This window comes from Boleophthalmus pectinirostris, unplaced genomic scaffold (genome assembly GCF_026225935.1).
Source record: "Boleophthalmus pectinirostris isolate CB_2022bp ecotype Guang Dong unplaced genomic scaffold, ASM2622593v1 HiC_scaffold_12, whole genome shotgun sequence".
Taxonomy (NCBI): Eukaryota; Metazoa; Chordata; class Actinopteri; order Gobiiformes; family Gobiidae; genus Boleophthalmus; species Boleophthalmus pectinirostris.
In genome coordinates, this window is record NW_026571018.1 from 4,024,341 (window position 1) to 4,047,805 (window position 23,465).

The 23,465-nt window shown below is 40.1% G+C and overlaps 2 protein-coding genes across 2 annotated transcripts; one reads left to right on the forward strand and one right to left on the reverse strand.

Moving 5' to 3' along the window:
* Positions 1–1,184: 1,184 nt before the first annotated feature.
* On the forward strand, positions 1,185–7,674 carry ttc1 (tetratricopeptide repeat domain 1; the record flags this gene model as incomplete). The annotated part of the gene is made up of 7 exons (XM_020924478.2): positions 1,185–1,304; positions 1,377–1,437; positions 1,775–1,887; positions 3,364–3,400; positions 4,200–4,348; positions 5,306–5,360; positions 7,097–7,674. Coding segments are annotated over 7 exons (672 nt in total), but the record flags the coding sequence as incomplete, so codon positions are not given.
* Positions 7,675–8,932: 1,258 nt separating this feature from the next.
* pfdn1 (prefoldin subunit 1) lies at positions 8,933–12,990 on the reverse strand. The gene is made up of 4 exons (XM_020924479.2): positions 12,941–12,990; positions 11,172–11,338; positions 10,093–10,177; positions 8,933–9,206 (listed from the first exon to the last, which is right to left on the reverse strand). Exons 1-4 carry the CDS (start codon positions 12,971–12,973, stop codon positions 9,123–9,125), a joined length of 369 nt encoding a protein of 122 aa, XP_020780138.1. The 5' UTR covers positions 12,974–12,990; the 3' UTR covers positions 8,933–9,122.
* Positions 12,991–23,465: the final 10,475 nt, after the last annotated feature.

Here is a 23,465-nt window from a genome sequence, read left to right on the forward strand (position 1 = left end):
ACGAAACCAGGTCTACACCAGGTCTAAACCGGGAATGAACCAGGACTAAAACAGGACTAAAACTGGGTCTAAATCTGGACTGAAACTGGCTCTGAATCAGGTCTAAAGCGTAACAAATCTAGATCTAAAGTGGTTCTAATTCGGAATTAAAGCAGGATGAAACCAGGTCTAAACCAGGACTAAAACCGGGTCTGAACCAGGTCTAAACCAGAAATGTACCAGGACTAAACCAGGACTAAATCAGGACTAATGAAGAGTCTAAATTTGGACTAAAACTGGGCCTGAACCAGGTCTAAATAACAAAACTAGATCTAAAGTGGGTCTAATCCAGAACTAAAACTGGGCCTAAACCAGAAAAGAACCTGGACTAAAACAGGACTAAAGATGGGTCTAAATTTGGATTAAAACTGGGACTGAACCAGGCCTAAAGCAGGACTCAAACGGGGTCTAAACCAGGAATGAACCTGGACTGAACAAGGACTAAACCAGGATTAAAGCCGGGTCTAAATCTGGACTAAAACTGGATTTAAACCAGGTCTCAACTGTAACAAAACTAGATGTAAAATCGGTCTAATCCGGGACTAAAGCAGGACAAAACCAGGTCTAAACCAGGACTAAAACTTGATCTAAACTAGTAATACACAGAAATCTAGAAAAAAAAACAACAACTGTGAATTTGACTTTTGGGAATTTTGTTATAAAAATCCCAGAGAAGGAGACTCAACTTTAAATGTTTTCAATGTGAATTTTATTTTTTAGCGACGATGGAGGGACAAAAGACGGAAACACAGGACGAAGAGGAGAATTTTTACGACTGCGAGGAGAGTCTGGAGACCGCAGGAGCCTTACACAGACTGAGCCTCAACCCCAAGGAGGAGAGGACAGAGGAAACCAACGAGGAGGCGAGCGAGGAGACGAACGAGGAGGCAAAAAATGAAAAGACGAGCGAGAGACTGAGGGAGGACATGGGAGTCGAGACGAATCCCGAAAACCAAACCGATGAACATTTGAACGAAAGACTAAAACCGAGTGCTTCCGGATGAAAGAGACGAAGGAGATGTTTTAGGAGCTACCGGAGGAGATGAGGAAAGGACACAAGGATGCGCCGAGGAGGGGCGGGGGTGGCAGGTGAAGAGGAGGGGCGGGGCGGCAGGTGAAGAGGAGGGGGCGGGGGCGGCAGGTGAAGAGGAGGGGCGGGGGCGGCAGGTGAAGAGGAGGGGGTGGAGTTTCCCTCTGAGCAGGTGCAGACGGACGAAGAATACTTAATGGAGCTAGAGAAACAGCTGAGCGATGAAGAGAAGGAGGTGAGACTACATTACCCACAATGCACCTGTGTCAGATTTTATTTTGAAGGCCTGTTTCTGTCTCTGTTTCAGGTTCGGCGGCAGCAAAGTCTCAGCCTCAAAGACAAAGGAAACCAGCTCTTCAAAGACCAGGGTCAGTGTGAAACGATACGCTCACACTATCTGCCGATACCCAATAAAATGTGTGATGTAGCTTTTATTTATCTCTAAAGTAATGACAGAACTAGTTTGTATTAAAACATCAAACAAACTTTCTGAGCCAGCTACGACCAGTAAATTGTTTTATTACATCTATTTATATGTTCAAAAATGATATCAGCAGAACCGATATTTTGGAGCTGATCCAGCCAATTTTCTGTATTTGTGCATGTACCATTGACCATTGACCATTGACCATTTCGTAAAGTGAAAATGTATTCCACATATATTGTATATTTTATATTTATCTGCTGCTGTGTTTATTTTTGCAGACTGGTGTTCAGCAGAGAGAGTTTATTCTGAAGCTCTGAGTCTGTGTCCTCTGAGCTTCAACTCTGACAGAGCAGTTCTCTACTCCAACAGAGGGGCCGCCAGAGTGCACCTGGTAATACTGCAATACTACTACTACTACTATTACTGCTACTACTATTACTGCTACTACTACTACTACTACTGCTACTACTACTACTGCTACTACTACTACTGCTACTACTACTACTGCTACTACTACTACTACTGCTACTACTACTGCTACTACTACTACTACTGCTACTACTACTACTGCTACTACTACTACTACTACTGCTACTACTACTACTACTACTACTACTACTACTACTACTACTGCTACTACTGCTACTGCTACTACTGCTACTACTACTACTACTACTACTACTACTACTACTACTACTACTACTACTACTACTACTACTACTGCTACTACTACTAGCTACTACTACTGCTACTACTACTGCTACTACTACTGCTACTACTACTACTACTACTACTACTACTGCTACTACTACTACTACTACTACTACTACTACTACTACTACTACTACTACTACTACTGCTACTACTACTACTACTACTACTGCTACTACTGCTACTACTACTACTACTACTACTACTACTACTACTACTACTACTACTACTACTACTACTACTACTACTACTGCTACTACTACTACTACTACTACTACTACTACTACTACTACTACTACTACTACTACTACTACTACTACTACTACTACTACTACTACTACTACTACTACTGCTACTACTACTACTACTACTACTACTACTACTACTACTACTACTACTACTACTACTACTACTACTACTACTACTACTACTACTACTACTACTACTACTACTACTACTACTACTACTACTACTGCTACTACTACTACTACTACTACTACTACTACTACTACTACTACTACTACTACTACTACTACTACTACTACTGCTACTTCTACTATTACTACTACTACTACTACTTCTACTATTACTACTACTACTGCTACTACTGCTACTACTACTGCTACTACCAGTACTTCTACTACTACTGCTACTATTATTACTACTACTACTACTACTACTGCTACGACTACAATACTACTACTACTACTACTACTACTGCTATGACTACAATACTACTACTACTACTACTACTACTACTACTACTACTACTACTACTACTACTACTACTACTACTACTGCTACGACTACAATACTACTACTACTACTGCTACGACTACAATACTACTACTACTACTACTACTGCTACGACTACAATACTACTACTACTACTACTACTGCTACGACTACAATACTACTACTACTACTGCTACGACTACTACTACTACTACTACTACTACTACTACTACTACTCTTTCTGGACTCTGTTTTAAGTAATAAGACTCGACTTGGACTTGACTCGGTCCAGTCCCAAGTGACTTGGACTTCTCTAGAGCTGGTGCTGAGACGTCTCTTTTTTTAATTTCATTTTTAAAATAAATTAAAAGACATTGATGATTTCAAACTTCTCTAAACTGCACCTGTTTCATCTCCTCAGGGGGAGAAAGACAAAGCCATCGCCGACTGCACCAAAGGTACTGCGCCGATGTACTTTAAATATTTCTGATACTAAATACTACTCCTACACCGATGTACTTTAAATATTTCTGATACTAAATACTACTCCTACACCGATGTACTTTAAATATTTCTGCTTCTAAATACTACTCCTGCACCGATGTACTTTAAATATTTCTGCTTCTAAATACTACTCCTGCACCGATGTACTTTAAATATTTCTGCTTCTAAATACTACTCCTGCACTGATGTACTTTAAATATTTCTGCTTCTAAATACTACTCCTGCACTGATGTACTTTAAATATTTCTCCTAATAAATACTACTCCTGCACTGATGAACTTTAAATATTTCTGATACTAAATACTACTCCTGCACCGATGTACTTTAAATATTTCTGCTTCTAAATACTACTCCTGCACTGATGTACTTTAAATATTTCTGCTAATAAATACTACTCCTGCACCGATGAACTTTAAATATTTCTGATACTAAATACTACTCCTGCACCGATGTACTTTAAATATTTCTGCTTCTAAATACTACTCCTGCACCGATGTACTTTAAATATTTCTGCTTTTAAATACTACTCCTGCACCGATGTACTTTAAATATTTCTGCTTTTAAATACTACTCCTGCACCGATGTACTTTAAATATTTCTGCTTTTAAATACTACTCCTGCCTGAAACTACAGCATGTAAAAGTGGTGGTTTATTTTGTTATTTAGCACAAATAAGTATTTATTCTTCCAGTGACATATTTCCTCATTCTCTTGTGCTTTTGATAACCCGTCCTGTCCCCGGTGTCTGTGTAGCTCTGGAGCTGAAGCCGGATTATCTGAAAGCTCTTCTGCGTCGAGCTGAACTTTATGAACAAACCGACAAACTGGACGAAGCTCTGGACGACTACAAGAAAGTCCTGGAGAGAGACGCACACAACAGCACGGCCAGAGGGGGCGCTATGGTGAGTGCTATCGTGCTGGTATAGTCCTGGATCAGTCCTGGCTTCGTCTTGGTTTAGTTCTGGCTTAGTCTTGGCTTAGTCTTGGCTTAGTCTTCGTTTAGTCTTCGTTTTTAGTCCTGGTTTAGTCTTGGTTTAATCCTGGCTTAGTCTTCGTTTTTAGTCCTGGTTTAGTCTTGGTTTAGTCCTGGTTTAGTCTTGGTTTAGTCCTGACTTAGTCTTCGTTTTTAGTCCTGGTTTAGTCTTGGTTTAGTCCTGTTTTAGTCTTGGTTTAGTTGTGGCTTAATCCTGGTTTAGACCTGGTTTAGACCTGATTTAATCCTGATTTAGTCCTGGCTGAGTCTTGGTTTTTAGTCCTGGCTTTGTCTTGATTCAGTTGTGGTTTAGACCTGGTTCAGTCCTGGTTCAGACCTGGTTTAATCCTGTCTTAGTCTCGTTTTTTAGTCCTGGTTTTGTCTTGATTCAGTTGTGGTTTAGACCTGGTTCAGTCCTGGTTCAGACCTGGTTTAATCCTGTCTTAGTCTTGTTTTTTAGTCCTGGCTTTGTCTTGATTCAGTCGTGGTTTAGACCTGGTTCAGACCTGGTTTAGACCTAACTTAGTCTTGGTTTTTAGTCCTGGTTTTGTCTTGAGTCCTGGTTCAGTCCTGGTTCAGACCTGGTTTAATCCTGTCTTAGTCTTGTTTTTTAGTCCTGGCTTTGTCTTGATTCAGTCGTGGTTTAGACCTGGTTCAGACCTGGTTTAGACCTAACTTAGTCTTGGTTTTTAGCCCTGGTTTAGTCTTGATTTAGTCCTGGCTTTGTCTTGGTTTAGTCATGGTTTAATCCTGGTTTAGACCTGGTTCAGCCCTGGTTTAGTCCTGGTTTAGTCCTGTCTTAATCTTGGTTTTTAGTCCTGGCTTTGTCTTGGTTTATTCAGATAATTGTATTATTTTCCTGACTGTATTTCTGATTCTGTTGCAGAGACTTCCTCCTCTGATCCACGAGAGAAACGAGAAACTCAAAGAGGAAATGATGAGTAAGAACCACTTCAGTTTTATTTTAACATCTCTGCTCCTGCCCACATGAAACAAAAACTGTCACAGAATTCAACGTCGTCTGTGTGTCTGTGTAAACAAATAATGATAAGGTTTAACTTTTGTGGATCATAATTTTGGAGATTTTTTTCAAGAGGCGACCAGATTTTCAAAATTCTAAACTGGGACACTCCTGAGTTGGGATGTTTGGCATAAATAAAATTCTTAAAAGAGCGTCTAACATTGTGCATTAAAGCTGGGTATCATTAAGAAGTTGCAGATACGATACATACCTCGATACAGAGCACTTTCGATTCGATATATTTCAAAATGATTCAATACGGTTCAATAAAAATAAAGGCTAAATCATGTCTGTGATTCTAAAAGTCTTTGTTAAACCACTTCTAATGCAAAGATCATATGAAACACAAACATTTTAATCATCAAAACAGTGAAAATGTCAAATGTGTCGCAGTAGGGGTGTGCAAAAATATCAAAATATCGATATATCGTATCGTTTAATGTGATGGCACAGTATCGATATCGTGGGCTGTTGTATCGATTTATCGCCAACAGTATTTTTTTTGGCATATTTTACTAAATTATTTTGTTACAGCTACAGTTTTGTTGCTTGTTTTGAGGAAGGAAACTTGTTTATTTGCCATTTTCACTATTTTTATTATTAAAATGTTTGTGTTTCATATGAACTTTGCACAAGTGGTTTAACAAAGACTTTTAGTATCACAGCCAAGATTTAGGCTTTATTTTTATTGAACTGCATCAAATCGATTTGAAACATATCGTATCAAATCAAAAGTTGACTGTATCGTATCGTGGCCTGTGTATCAAGGAATGTATCGTATCAGCAACTTCTTATTGATACCCAGCCCTATAATAATTTAGTAAAATACACCAAAAAATACTCTTGGCAATACTGTATCATCACATTAAGCGATACGACATTTAGATATTTTGCACACATAATCTAAGGGACTTCTGTTGCTGCATTTTTTTTTTTTGCTTTATTGTCATTCACAAACACAATTTTCTATATTCTGGTGAAAACAAATGATAATTTATGCTCCTTTTTACTGTTGGCAGGGATCACATTAGTCAAACATTGTGATAGACCTGGTTTAGACCTGGTTTAGTTTTAGTTTAGACCTGGTTTAGATCAGATTGGTCAAAAATAGGGACATCTGGGACATTTCTTGTATAAAACTGGGACAAATCAGTGGTTTTGGGTAAATCTGCTGGGACAGGGGTCAGAGGGCTCAAAACTGAGACTGTCCCGGGTAAATAGGGACATCTGGACACCCCAGGGGGTATTTTAGTTCTATGGAGTATTAATTGCTAACATATTTAGATCATCATGTTACCTTTTATTGTTTGGAAAATACTATATTCATCCAAAAACAACATATTAACATGAGTATACGTTTTTTTGTTTTTGTTGCTCTGACTCCCCGCTCCCTTTTATATTATTAGATATTGCTAAATACTGGAACATGTATGGAAGAAATCTAAAAAAATCTTCAGGCATGTTTTTGATGAGGGAACAAAGGAAGAAAGCTTAAAAAAAAAAAAAAGATTTTGCATTTCAACAACAGTGAATCTTCCATAGAGTTATATAAACCCCTGCACTCCTTCTGAGAGTAAAATGTGAAGGTGTATGGGTTTTGTTGATGGTTTTACACATGTTTTATACTGTATTTAATGATATTTTATTCCTCCTCAGGTAAACTAAAGGATCTTGGGAACATGATTCTTCGTCCTTTCGGTCTCTCCACGAATAATTTCCAGCTGAACCAGGATCAGAGCACAGGAGCCTACAACATCAACTTTGTACAGAATCCAAACAACAACAACAGATGATCAGAGGTTAACCAGGACTCGACCAGGACTCGACCAGGACTCGACCAGGACTCGAGGACTCGACCAGGACTAAAGCAGGACTAAAGCAGGACTAAAGCAGGACTAAAGCAGGACTAAAGCAGGACTAAAGCAGGACTAAAGCAGGACTAAAGCAGGACTAAAGCAAGGCTAAACCAGGACTGGCACAGGACTGACCCAAAGCACAGGAGCCTACAACATCTACTTTTTACCAAACCACAACAACAGACGATCAGGACTAGATCAGGACTAGATCAGGACTAGATCAGGACTAGATCAGGACTAGATCAGGACTAGATCAGGACTAGATCAGGACTGGACTAGACCAGGACTTGACAACTGTCATTTGTCAAAGTGCGTCTGCATTGAAGAAATGTTCTGTCCAAAGTTTACGTCAAATAAACGTTGATTTATTTAAATATATTTGTTTTTTCACTCCAGATTTATTTGTCTCCAGTGCCCACATCACCCACATATTATAAGGATTATAAAGAGTTTGAACTCTTTTTAATCGGAGCAAAGGATCATGGTCTATGTAGTTCCTCGGGTTTCTTAACCTGCCAGCAAGATGAATTCTCACGATATCTGTGAATCAACAAACTCCAGAGAATTCATTTGGTGTGAGCATAGACCAGGGGTGGGCATATTTTTTTATTTAATTTAATTTTTTTTTTATATTGTGGAGGGTCAGGCCAAAGTGTTTTAACTCAATTCTGCATAATATTAATTGTATTTCTTTATAAAAAGCAGTAAATATCATTGTTTTGACACGCTGGTAAGACTGGTGAGAGTTTATGTTATAACAAAACAATGAAAAAGTGAGGATGCCTTAGAAAAAAAATTTAAAAACAGCTTTAGTTCATGCATGAGGTAAAATGATCAGAGTCAAACAAAGGGTCATATGTGACGCGGGAGCTGCACAATGCCCAGGTTTGGCATAGACTCTGTGTATCAGGGGTGTGGCCCTTTAATCTTTTTAATCCGGACCGCCGAACTTGAATAATAATATAATTTTCAGTGTTTTAAAAGTCATTTCAATAAATAGTAAATACTGTGAGACTTGAAAGACAGATATTTTGCTGTAATGCTTTGTAATGATTTTCAGTTATGGGACTATTTCAATAACATGGGATATATTTTCTTTTATGAGGTGGATTACCAAAAAACTCCTAGTGCGGCGATTCGGTCAAATTTTAGAACCCTTTGTGGCACACGAGTCAAAAAGTGTGCCCACCCCTGGTATATAAAAATGGATATAGCTCACACACTAGCCACCTTGTTCCATATAGGAAGTTCAAATGCGGCTCTTCTGGCTCCTTCCATTTACACTGGAATATTGTCACTCCTCTCTCGTAATTGCTGATGTGAGCCTCGTCATTGGGGTCTTAAAACATTTGTATTAACCCACTCTACATGATCCTGGGTTTTTCTTTTGCCATTTTGTACATCAAAAAAGTCCTACTCATAATGGCTCCAAATTCGCTCCTGTAACCGTTTGTTCATCATTGTGAGCTTCATTTGACTGGAGCTGAACACTGTACGTGACACTCGCTTAGTCCGCTTTTTTGTTCAGTCTGTGGGTGTGAGACAGGTTACTAGTTCCTATCAGCAACAAGTTTTAGCCCACAACAAACCTGCATTTAGACCACAGACCGTATGATTCAGACAGAGGAGCTGTGAGTTCAGATAATTAAGGGCTTTTAATGTTACAGTTTTTATTACATCCCAAAAGACAAAAGTGAGAACGAAAATTTTTAATTCACAAACATCAGTCAAAAACAGTTTAAATAAAAGGTCTTTCTGATTGGCTGCCTCTACAGGAAGTGAGTTTTTTTGTTTGTTTGTTTTTTTAAGTAAAAGTCTTTCTTGTTTTATTGAGCTCTTCGGGACATGAGCATCTCCCGGATGTTGTCCTCTGCCTCCTTCACGCTGCGCTCCAGGTACTGCTTCTTTTGCTAAAAACAGAAAAAGATTCATATTTGACAAACTGTGGTAATCAGCGCATCAGCAACACCTTTCTACAGTTTCATATTTCTATTAACTCATTTTAAAGTATTTGTTAAATATGACATTAAAGTAATGATCTGATTGAGGCTCTTAATTGTATTTCTTCTATTAATTCATTCTGTTTATTTTAGAGAATTGATTAAGATATACACATAATCTGCACCAAAACTCTTTCAATCTGCCAACATTTCATTTGTGGTGATCAATAATAATTTAAAGAGACGGTATTTTACTTTGGTGAGAGACTAACTGAACACATAACATATTTACCAGTTACACTGGAACCAAAGTGCTCATCGGTGAACGAGACACATTCGAACAATTTAAGTGAACCCATGACGCGTCATCGACAGAGGGAGTGGATTTGCCACCAAATAAAAACAAGGCCATATGAAAGTGGATGTCACAGTGAGGAAAATAATCATGAATCGCATCATCGACACCAGCGAGTATTTGTATTCATACAATTGATTATTTATCTACGTCAAGCTCTGCTACAACATCGATCTGCTGTGGAGAAACATCTGCTGTGGAGAAAGCGGCAGCAACGCCCTATCCAAAGATGCGACCTCACCAAGCGAACACTTATATAACAAATACTTGGTCCCTTCCGCTGACCTTCTTGTCACTTGATTTCTCCACCATATTACACACACACGTTTTACTTGTTTCCTGTCGGGAACCAACTTTTCGGTTCCCGAACGCTCTGATTTTCGGCATGAACATGTCAGATGGTTTGCAATTAGGTGCGGGAACTGGCACGGTTTTCTGTCGGTTTGAAAACGCTGCCCGTGTGTCAGATGCCCTCCCTCCCCGTGTGTCAGATCATTGTACCTCCAGTTCCTTGATCTTCTCGTCTGCCGTCCTCTGTTTGTCCATCAGCTGGTTGTTGATCTCCTCTTTGGATTGGAGGATGAACCTGGACACATTGCCACGGTAACTGTTACTACACACGTCGCCACGGTTACAGTGAACACACACCTGTCGCTACGGTTACAGCTGCTGCTGCTTCTAAACATGACAGATTCTGGACCCTTGTCGGGACTGAACCAGAACTAAATCAGGACCAAAACCAGGTCTAAACCCGTATTTAGCTAAGTTTGCAGAGTTTAGAACACAGGTGACAATCATAAGGCCCGGGGGCCAGATCCGGCCCTCCAAGACCTTTAATCTGGCCCTTGGCTGATTTTCAACTTAAATATTTTAATAAAAATATTGGTAATTTTCTGCGGTGCTTAGCATAGCAGCGTCTCTGTACATGGCCCCTCCCACCAGAGCAGCACAAATGAAGACTTGTATCTTTCCAAATGCTCTTAAAGGACGATCGTTTTGACTGTTGACCGTGACACTGTCATCAGAAAAATGTCAAAAATGAGAAAAGTGGAGCCGAGTGCAGGATTTTCCAAGAAAAATTTACTTATTCCTATTTGCAGACAAGTTCATGTTAAAATATTGTGTTGAAATTACATTTTTCTTAAAGTTTCAGGTTGTTCATAATATTATAATATTTTGTAGAAGAAAGAGTTCATCAATTTAAAAAGATTTCTGTAGTAGATTTACGTTTCTCTGCACAAATATTTGAACTTATTGTTATTTTTGAGGTATATATTCCATGAGTTTTCTGATCCGGCCCCTTTGCGATCAAAGTAGGTTGGATATGGCCCCTGGACCAAAATGAGTTTGACACCCCTGGTTTAGAAAATATTTTGAAATTGACTGGCTGATTTTGATCTGAGCCAAACAGCAGAATGTTCAAATCAGGACAGTTGGGGCAAATCTAATCATCGTAAAACTCGTTCTCACGTGACACTGAAGAAGAAGGCGACAGACACCAGCCCAAACTGTCAAACTATGAAACAATCAGTGGTCTGAATCTAAAGTATAATCAATCCAGAAGAAGTGTTGGCTCTCACATTCGTCCCACGCCCTCGTACAGGCGCGTGTTGTCCGGCAGAGCGCTGATCTCCAGGTGCGTGAGCTGAGCGTGTTTCTGGACTTTACTCAGCTGCTCGATCTGGAGGTCGGCCATTTTGGCTTTCTGCTGCGTGTCCAGAACCTTCACCTGCAGCTCTGAGAACGCCTGGAAAACACAAACGAACAAACACACGTGAGGAGAGGGTCTGAGGATTCTAACTGATACTGATCCTGGTTTAGATCCTGGTGTAGACCTTGTGTAAACCTGGTTGTTGCCCAGGATCATCTAGAGCACAGGTGTCAAACATGCGGCCTGGGGGCCAGATCCGGCCCTCCAAGACCTTTAATCTGGCCCTCGTCTGATTTTCTACTAAAATATTTTAATTATTTTTTATTAAAATCTTGTTTATCACAGCAGCGTCTCCAGCGTCTCTGTACGTGGCCCCTCCCACCAGAGCAGCTCTTAAAGGACGATCGTTTTGACTGTTGACCGTGACACCCTCATCAGAAAAATGTCCAACATGAGAAAAGTGGAGCCGAGTGCAGGATTTTCCAAGAAAAATTTACTTATTCTTATTAAGTTAATGTTAAACAAGTTCATGTTAAAACATTGTGTTGAAATAGTATTTTTCTTCAAGTTCCAGGTTGTTCATAATATTATAATATTTTGTAAAAGAAAGAGTTCATCTATAAAAAAAATAATAGATTTGTGTTTCTCTGCACAAATATTTGAACGTATTGTTATTTTTGGGGTTTATATGACATAAGTTTTCTGATCCGGCCCCTTTGGGATCAAAGTCGGTTGGATATGGCCCCCGGACCAAAATGAGTTTGACACCCCTGATCTAGAGGGTCTCTGGGGGTTTTTGAATCCTGATTTAAACTTGATTTGGATCTGGTTTAGATCCTGATTTGGACCTAGTTTAGATTCTGATTTGGACCTAGTTTAGATCTGGATTGGATTCTGATTTGGACCTGGTTTAGATCCTGATTTGGACCCAATTTAGATTCTGAGTTGGACCTAGTTTAGATCTGGTTTAGATCCTGATTTGGACCTGGTTTAGATCCTGATTTGAACCTAGTTTAGATGTGGTTTGGATCCTGATTTAGACCTAGTTTAGGTCCTGGTTTAGACTTGGTTTAGAGCTGGTTTTGGTCCTGATTTATGACCTGATATAGAGCTGGTCTGGACATGGCTCAGGCTAATCCTGGTTTTGGTCCTGATCCATGGTCCTCACAGAGGGTAATATACATTCATACAGAGCTGGATGTGCTTTGCCAAAGGACACAAAGGCAGAACTACAAACCAGGTTTAACAACAAATAATCCACCACAAGCTGAGAAATAGCTGTAGAGTTCAGTCCTGGTTCAGTCCCGGTTCAGTCCCATTTCAGTCCCGGTTCAGTCCCGGTTTAGTCCCGGTTTAGTCTCTGGTTAGTCTCTGATTCAGTCCTGGTTTAGACCCGGTTTAGTCCTGATTCAGTCCTGGTTTAGTCCCGGTTTAGACCCGGTTTAGTCCTGGTTTAGTCCCGGTTCAGTCCTGGTTCAGCCCTGGTTTAGTCCTGGTTCAGGGCTGTGGGCAGGGCTGTCCGCATGGGGGTTTGCGCCTGTCATATTTGCGCTTCTTTTGTCACTTTTCCAATCGAATCTTCAGAGTTTTATTTTCTCTTTCGGTCCGGTGAAAATCCGCACTGTCTTCGCGTCATGTCTGTCTCGGTCTGACTCACTAAAACAGGTTTAAAATCACAAAAAACGAACAAAACTTTACCTTTTTCAGCTCTAGATCCACAGGCGCCGCCATCTTACTGCGGAGAGGAGGTACTGCGCATGCGCTCATCAATTTCTACGTTATTTAATTTATTTTATTTGTTCAGTTTTATTTATGCTAATTTAACCAGTTTACTAAGCACCGAAATACAAATGAAATACATATAATTAAACTATAATACTTAAAAATAAATAAATAAATACAATACAATACAATACAATACAACACAATTAAATCAAATTAAATTAAATTAAAAGAAAGCTAAAAGGCTAATAATAGCTGTATTACAAATAAATAAATAAATAAATAAATGAATAATAATAATAATAATAATAATAATAATAATAATAATAATAAAATACACTCACTGATTAAATTAAATTAGAAAATAGTCCCTGGTTCAGTTCTGGTTTAGACCTGAATAATAATAATAATAATAATAATAATAATAATAATAATAATAATAATAATAATAATAATAATAATAATAATAATAAAACGACACTCACTGATAAAATAAAATTTGAAATAAACTAATAAGAAATAAATATTTGGAATGTATTTGACTGTAGTGATCACATACACACAGCAGAGGGCACTCCAAACCAGGACTAAACCAAGACTAAACCAGGACTAAACCAGGAATAAACCAGGACATCCTCAGTTTGTGGTGGTTGGTAATAATAAAATTGTGAAACGAGTGCATTGTTACGCACTTGTGAGTCAGTATAGTCCCATTTTCTTTATGTTTTGTTCATTTTTAAGCAGCTTTTCTGTAATTTACCTCAACAAATGACAGTGTATGTCTCTCTTTACTGTTGGCAGGGATCAGATTGGTCAAAAATAGAGACACTTGGGACATTTCTTGTATAAAACAGAGACAAATCACTGGTTTTGGATGAATAAAAAGGGACGTGTGGTCACCCTGCTCACATCTCCTCCTCTTGTCTCCTTGGTTTCCTCGGTCACATCTCATTTCTCTTTCCTCGTTTCCTTCTCCTTGATTTCTCTCCTCGATTGTGTAGGAAATGGGCGAGGAAGTCCCACCCACAGAGGAGAGAGAAGCAAAGGAGAGAGGAGAAGAAGAGAGAGAGGAGGGGAGAGGAGAGGGGGAGAGGACAAGAAGAGAGAGAAGGAGTAAAGGAGAAGAGGAGAAAAGGAGAGAGGACAGGAAGAGAGAGGAGAAGAGGAGAGGACGAGAGAGGAGAAGAGGAGAGAGGAGGAGAAGAGAGAGGAGAAGAAGAGAAAGGTGGAGAGGAGAGGAGAAGAAGAGAGAGGAGAAGAGAAGAGAGGAATAGAGGAGAAGAGAGAGGAGAAGAGGAGAAAAGGGAGAGAGGATGAGAAGAGAGAGGAGAAGAGGAGAGAGGAGAAGAAAAGAGGAGGAGAGAGGAGAGGGGGAGAAAAGAGACACAGAGGAGAGAGAAGAAGAGGAGAGACGGAGAGAGGAGACAGAGAGTAGCAGAAGAGAAGAGGAGCAGAGGAGAGGAGATGAGGAGGAGAAGAGGAGAGAAGAGTAGAGGAGAGGGGAAAAGAAAAGAAAGGAGAAGCAGAAGAGAGAGGAGAACAGAACAGAAAAGAGTAGAAGAGAGAGGAGAAGAGGAGAAGAGCACTTGTTTGGTGAAGTTTTTCCAGATTTTACATTGAAGCTGCACAGTCTTGGGTGACCGTGTGTCTGAAGGAAAAAGACACAAAATGACTTTTCTTTGGGAGTGAACGGCTCAACCTGAAAACAAAACAAAAATAAAACATTAAATATAAAATCTTGTAACCTGTTCTGTTCATTGTTTTTATGGACAAAATTTCTAGGTGCAGTCAGAGGTCGGAGGGTCCGGTTTGGAGACCACAGGATCATCTCTGCTGTTCACAGATGATGTTGTCCTGTTGGCTTCATCAGGACAGGACCTGCAGCACTGGGGCAGTTTGCAGTCGAGTGTGAAGCGGCTGGGATGAAGATCAGCTCCTCCAAGTCCGAGGTCGTGGTTCTCGATCAGAAAAAGGAAAGGTGACTTGTCCTCTCCGTGTGGGTGGAGAGTCCCTGTCTCAAGTGGAGGAGTTCAAGTATCTCAGGGTCGGGAAGGATGGAGCGTGAGATTGACAGGTGGATCGGTGCAGCGTCGGCAGTGATGCGGTCGCTGTATCGGACCTTTGTGGTGAAAAGGGAGCTGAGTCGAAAGGCGAAGCTCTCGATTTATTTGGTCAGTCTACGTTCCTCCCCTCACCTCTGGTCCTGAGCTCTGGGTAGTGACCGAAAGGACAAGATCGCCGATACAAGCGGCTGAAATGAATTTCCTCCGCAGGGTGTCTGGGCGCTCCCTTAGAGATAGGGTGAGGAGCTCAGTCACACGGGAGGCGCTCGGAGTAGAGCCGCTGCTCCTCCACGTCAAGAGGAGCCAGTTGAGGCTCGGGCATCTGTGCTGATGCCTCCTGGGCGCCTCCCTCAGGAGGTGTTCTGGGCATGTCCCACCAGGAGGAGGCCCCAGTGAAGACCCAGGATATGCTGGAGGGACTATGTCTCTGGGCTGACCTGGGAACACCTCGGGGTCCCGCCAGAGAACCTGAAGTGTCTGGGGTGAAGGAAGTCTGGGAGTCCCTGCTCAGACCCAACCCCAGATAAGTGAAGAAAATGGATGGATGAAAGAATATAAAATCTTGATCTGTTTCTTTACATTCTGTGAACATTTGAGGTGATTTCAACCAGAATTGCCAAAATTATCAACCTGTGAAATTATGTCAAATTTTTTTTTATTGATACTTCCTGCTTCCTGCTCCTTTCACCTGAATCCTCGCTCATGTTTCCTCTGTGGTTTCCTTCCCTCGCCTCCTCTGAGCTTCAGGACTTCACTAAATATGGCTCATTTGATTGACAGCTGGAGAAAAAAACAGAGGATTGAGGAGAAAAGTCAAGGAGAAGGAAGCGAGGAAAGGGAACTGAGACGTGGCCTTTGTCTCGTCTCCTCGTCTCCTCCTCTCCTCTCTCCTCTCTCCTCGTCTCCTCCTCTCCTCGTTTCCTCATCTCCTCTTTCCTCATCTCCTTGTCTGTTCTCTCCTCATCTCCTCATCTCCTCGTCTCCTCTCTCCTCTTCCCCTCTCTCCTCCTCTCCACTCTCCTCTCTCCTCATCTCCTTGTCTCCTCTTTCCTTGTCTCCTCTCTCTTCATCTCCTCGTCTCCTCTCTCCTCATCTCCTTGTCTCCTCTCTCCTTGTCTCCTCTCTCTTCATCTTCTCGTCTCCTCTCTCCTCATCTCCTTGTCTCCTCGTGTCCTCGCCTCCTTGCCTCCTCATCTCCTCATCTCCTCGTCTCCTCTTCTCCTCTTTCCTCGTCTCCTCGTCTCCTCTCTCCTCGCCTCCTCGCCTCCTCGTCTCCTCATCTCCTCGTCTCCTTGTTTCCTCGGTCCATAGTCCTGGTGTGAATATGTGTCTCCTTTACTCTCCCTGTCCTCCTCCTTTCCTCTCTCCTTGCCTCCTTGTCTCCTCTCTTCGTCTCCTCGTCTCCTCGTCTCCTCGCCTCCTCACCTCCTCGTCTCCTCGTATCCTCAGTCCATAGTCCTGGTGTGAATATGTGTCTCCTTTACTCTCCCTGTCCTCCTCCTTTCCTCTCTCCTTGCCTCCTTGTCTCCTCTCTCCTCGTCTCCTCGTCTCCTCTCTCCTCGTCTCCTCGTCTCCTCACCTCCTCACCTCCTCGTCTCCTCGTATCCTCAGTCCATAGTCCTGGTGTGAATATGTGTCTCCTTTACTCTCCCTCTCCTCCTCCTTTCCTCTCTTCTCGCCTCCTCGCCTCCTCGCCTCCTCGCCTCCTCGTCTCCTCGTCTTCTCTCTCCTAACCTCCTCGCCTCCTCGTCTCCTAGGTCCATAGTCCTGTTGTGAGTGATTTGTGTCAAGGCCAACCTCATAAACTCATTTTAAAACAGCACCAATAAAATCTTTTACGACCCGCCCGGTTAATGTTTACCCCGTCGCTCCATCTCTCTCTCCTCTCCTCCACCTGTCCCCTCTTTCTCTTCGTCACCCCCTCTCACCCTCCGTCCGTCTATCTCTCTATCCTCCTCCTTTCTTTCAGGTCAAACTGTTGTGTCACGTCGCTCTCTTTTTTTTTCTTTCTCCTTCACTCTCTGTTCAAAATTTTAAACTGTGGGCTTAAAAATAACTCCAAAAACATTTAAAGAGTTCATTTATTACTTATTTTCTGATCTATTTTATCTTATAATCTTGTTTTCTCATCATAAACAAACCCAGAGTTGAGAATTTCAGCACGTTTTTTCTGTTTAGTTTGATTATTTGATTCAAACATTTGTCCAGACACTGATCGAATCTTTTCAAATCAAATCCCAGGGGCAGGTTTATGAAATTAAACACATTTTAAAAGTGAAATCAGCTTAAGTATTTTTAATGGAGAGAAAATACAAAAGAAATGTGATTATTATGTGAGTGTGTGTGAAAATATTAAGATACACTGCAAAAAACAATATCCAGCCAAGTTAAAATGACTTAAATTAAGAATATTTTACTTTATTTTGAGGTGATTCAACTTGACTTGACTTGAAATTATCTAACAATGGAAGAAGTGTGTTTTTTTCTAAATTCAAGCAACATTTGATTTTGTTTCTTACTTTAAGTGCAAAAAGATGTTTTTCTGATTTTAAGTGTAAAAAGTTGTTGTTTTTTTTTCTTATTTTACACACAAAAAGTTGTTTTTTTTTCTTATTTTAAGTGCAGCAAGATGTATTTTCCTAGTTTAAGTACAAAAAGCCTTACTCCATTGGCAGATCATTTGACTTGTCAAGTGAAATTGACTCAAATCATGATAAAACTTTCTTAATTCAAGTCAGTCATCTTAACTTGGCTAAATTTTTATTTTTGCAGTGTAAAAAAATCTTGTTTCAGGATTAAATATTATTTATAAATGTTTTTATTACATACAGGGTGTCCCAAAAAATTTGATCAGGCTAAAAACTTTGGAAATTCTTCTTTAAATCACCTCAAATTTTCACAGAATTTATAGAAACAGATCAAAATTTTATGTTTAATGTTTTATTTTTGTTCTGTTTTCAGGTCAAGTTGTTCAGTCCCAAACAGAAGTCATTTTGTGTCTTGGAATCTGCTCACACACATATGTAATACTTTCCTCTTTAAATTTTTGTTACCAAGTCCAAATTTGTGTGCAAACTGGTGACGTTTTTCCAAATTTTGCACTGAAGTCATGCTGCTCTCAACCTAAAAACAGAACAAAAATAAAACATTAAATAAAAAATCTTGATCTGTTTCTTTACATTCTGTGAAAATTTTAGGTGATTTCAACAAGAACTGCTAAAATCGTCACATTTTTAGGACACCATGTTTGTATCATAATATATTTATTTATTACATACTTTATCGACTGAATTTTACATTTGCAAAACAGCGCACACAGAATTTTGATGTTCTTAAACTAAATTTTATCTCAGAAAAATGCAGTTTTTCATTCAAAACTGATTGATCGTCTCCCAAAAGAAAAAAACATGAAAACTCTCAGGTGATGTCACATTTTTTTGGGACACTCTGTAAACACGACTTTTTATTGTAATGTTTTCACACACAGACACACACACACACACACACACACACACACACACACACACACACACACACACAGACACACACACACACACACACACACACACACAGACACACACACACACAGACACACAGACACACACACACACAGACACACACACACACAGACACACACACACACACACACACACACACACACAGACACACACACACACACACACACACACAGACACACACACACACACACACACACACACACACAGACACACACACACACACACACACACACACAGACACACACACACACACAGACACACACACACACACAGACACACACACACACACACACACACACACAGACACACACACACACACAGACACACACACACACACACACACACACACACACAGACACACACACACACACACAGACACACACACACACACACACACAGACACACACACACACAGACACACACACACACAGACACACACACACACACACAGACACACACACACACACAGACACACACACACAGACACACACACACACACACACACACAGACACACACACACACACACAGACACACACAGACACACACACACACACACACACAGACACACACACAGACACACACACACACAGACACACACACACACAGACACACACACAGACACACACACACACAGACACACACACACACACACACACACAGACACACACACAGACACACACACACACACACACAGACACACACACACAGACACACACACACACAGACACACACACACAGACACACACACAGACACACACACACACACACAGACACACACACACACACAGACACACACACACACACAGACACACACAGACACACACACACACAGACACACACACACACACACAGACACACACAGACACACACACACACACAGACACACACACACACACACACACACACACACGTCACATTTCTTTTGTATTTTTCCGACAGAGGATTAAAATGAGCTGATTTAAATTTTAAACTTTAAAATGTGATTTTCATAAACCTGTCATGCAAATTATACAAATAAACACAAACTAACTCTAAAAGTGTTAAATTCTGCTGTTTATTTGGTGCAGCTCCTGTTTTTTACTCATTAAATTTAAAATAATTTAGAATAATCCTGTTTTATGAATGAATTAATTTAAATTTGATCGTTTATCGTTGACATTTTCCGTTTAGTTTTGTGGACGGAGCTCAGTTTTTCTGCCGTTTCAGAAACAAAGTGAAATGGATCTGAACTCCGACAAACCGCACCTGCCGCGCCTCTGCACCTGCCGCGTCCCTGCACCTGTCGGCTCCTGTCAGAAAGTGATATTTTTATAGATTTATGTATTTATGATAAACTTTATGTATTTATGATTTGACACTGATCACTGTTTAGTCTGGCCTCTCAGACAGGAGCATAAACCCACCGTAATAAGCACAATTTCCCGCTGTATCCAGAGCCCTAAACGCCTCACGACCTACACTTATGGCACAGTAAAGTCATTAAACGCACCACACACACAAACAGCTCCACACCGTAAAACACAACCACTTTATCTCACATTTTACTCCTTTATGGTTAATAACTCTGTCATTACTGAGTCCAACCAGAGTGAAACGAAAACTGGAGCAAATTTCAGCTTCTTCTCTGATGAAAACGAAATTATTTTTTTGATTTTTCTTTTCACGGTAGAGTCAGAAACTGGTGGCGTTATTCAACCCCAAAGAGACGTGAAGGTTTAAATCATGAGATTAATCTGAAAGTTTATGGAGCTGATTAAAAACAGAGATTGTAGAGCAGCCAAAAAAGTAACGTTACTTCAAAAAATATTACACAAGAAAAAGTACAAAGTAGGGTCCAAGAAATGACTCAAATAAGATTTAAAGTATATATATATTTTTTTTTCTTTAAAGAGATTTTTAAAAATCCTTTTCAGATTAAACACGTTGCTTCTTGAAAATAAAAATGCTCTAAATCACAAGGGTGTCAAACTCAAATTCACAGAGGGACAAAATTAAAAACTCATGGGCCAAACTAAATATTTATTAAAGAAATTCAACAGCATCGTCATGTTTTCTCTTCTTTTTAGATATGTAAAGTTAAACCTTTTCTTATTAAAATAAATGTTGAATAATAGTTTTACTTAAACATTGAATCCAGAACAAACAGAATATAAAATAATAACAACATTTTAAATCCGGGGTTGCCGACCTTTTTCCTCCAGTGAGCTACCAAAACAAAACAAAAATGACAGAGAGCTACTCATTTTAGTGGGACGAGAAATCGGGCATAAAATTGGACATAATGTTTATACCACGACGCGTCTTATGAGGTGCAGTAAAACAAACCATTATCCATTCAAAGTTCAGCATCATAATGATACATGTACAATGCATTTAATTAATAAAATTTAACTTAATAAGGACAGTACGTCTTATTATTTATTTATTTATTTATTTATTTATAGGGACAGTGCACAGTTTTTATATTAACATTAACAGGAGAGATGCATGCACCAGTGTTAATTTCCACCTGTCGTCCCTGGGCAGGTTCATTGATTGATTGTATTTAATTGACTTCAGCCATCAACTGTTCTTCCTGGAGACATGTAGCATGTTTTGGGTTGAGTTGTTGCCATGTAATTCAGAAATTCTTTGGTGAGCTGCTTGGAAGAGGGTGGAGAGATACTGGTAACTCCCGAGCTACAGGTTGGAGACCCCTGTTTTAAATAAATAATGTTTCTATAGTCTGTCTGTGTGCGGTGGGCAGCTCTAATACAGATTTGATGATCTCACGGGCCAAATATAATTATAACGTGGGCAAAATTTGGCCCCCAGGCCTGAGTTTGACATGTCTGCTCGACTAATTAAAAATGAATTTCTTCTCCAAAAGAAAAATCAAGTTTATTACAATATTCCTGTACTTCTTTAGTTTTGACTTATTTCATTTTTATCTTTTAAACTTTTTGAACAAGTCGTGCATGTTTTTATTTCATCACAACAAACACAACACAATTTCACAACAAACGCAAATGCTGCAACAAACACAAATGCAACAATGCAACAAAAAGCCACAACAAACCAAAAAAAAGCCACAACGGAAATGACCGCGGGATTTTAATGCAAACGCCGCAACAAATACGAACGCCACAACACAAACGCAAATGCCACAACACATTAAAAAGCCACAACACATCAAAAAGTCACAGCACATTAAAAAGCCACAACACATCAAAAAACCACAACACATTAAAAAGCCACAACGGAAGTTACAGTGGAACTATTTTCCGACGGACCGATCAAGCGGCAAGTGAAGAAGAAGAACTACAACGTGAAACGAATAATGATAAAACAATAAATTACTTTTACTTACGTTTCCAACTTCTCCGTTCCTTTACTTTTCACATTGTAGTTCCCGCTGTCACTTCTGTTGTGGCTTTTTTATGTGTTGCAGCATTTGTATTTGTTGCGGCGTTTGCGTTTGTTGTGACCCCTCTCAGCTTCCGTACATCCTTCCTCACTACATCTGATATATTTCCCAGATACATGACCAGGCATGTGTTTTGAATTCCATATCCCAGAATACGAGTTAAGGTTGTGTTTAATTGTTCCCAATACACCCTAATTTTCAGGCAACTCCAAAACACAAGATGAGTATGGTTTATTTTATCATTATATTATTATTATTGTTGTTCTCACTGTGTTTTTGTGCAGCGCTTTGGAAACTGTTTATGACGTGCCGTATAAATAAAGTAGCTTCGTTTCGTTGTCGACTAAATGATTCCCTTTCCTGATCCTCCATTTTGCGTCGTGCTCTTCCCTCCGCCTTCCGTCACACTCACAAAATGTCCGCCGCCCTCCTCCTCCTCCTCCTGCTCGCTCTGCGTCTAGTTCAAAGGTCATTTACTGTACTCTGCTTTATCTTTCGCCGCGGCATTACCTAGAGGGAGTGTCCTGCTCACCGACACGACAGCGGCGCTCAGGCGAGATTCCAACCAGCGACCGTTTCATTCTGACCAGGATCAGAAAGAAAGAAAACGTTACTAAAATATCATCGTCTTTATCAGCTTTGAAAGACTTTGTAACTCAAAATGTCCACCTTAAAGCAGAGCGACTGTGTTTGTGTTTGCTCTATAAACGGTTCCCAAGGTCATGGAAATCCTGGAAAAGTCATGAGAATTTGTAAATGCAATGAAAGTTTTGCCAATGTCATGGAATTTTAGTATCTCTTTCACGCAACTACAGTTCTGTTAAGTTCTCATGAGACTATTCTGATTATTTCCAAACGTCTGCGCCTTTTGTGTTTAAAAGAGACGACAATAAATGCACCGACAGGATTTTAAATGTTCAAAAACTATAAAACCAAACCATAAGGTGAGTGGAAAGAGTTAACATTTCACATATTTAGCCCTAAAAGTCTGATCAGTTCTACACATGTAGGTGCCGTAAAGTCATGGAAAATTCACTTTAGGTCATGGAAAAGTCATGGAAAAGTTTTGAAATTTTGTCAGTGAAAAAGAGTGGTAACCCGGTCTGTTTACACGAGAACGCTTGCGGGTAAAAATGACAAAATATTTTATCGTAAGTGCCTTTAGTTTAGACAGTGACGGTTTTTTGGAGCTTAAAAACGCAAAAATCTGAAACCCCCCTCCAGAGTGGAAAAGTTGAATACACTCCACTGTAGTGTTTCCGTCGACACTGCCCAAGACGCAAAACTCTGGTCAGATCTGCTCACGTCGTACATGTTTACGTCACATACATCACTCCCTAGCGTGCTGCTTGGCAATACTAAGTTAAATAAAATATTCTCAAATAAGCAACAAATGTATGAAATACTATAAAAAATAAATTCCTTGTAAACTAGGGTGACCAAGCGTTTGTATTTCCCCGGACATGTCGGTTTTCCACGTCCTGTCCTGGCCGTCTGGGTTTTTTTTTTTTTT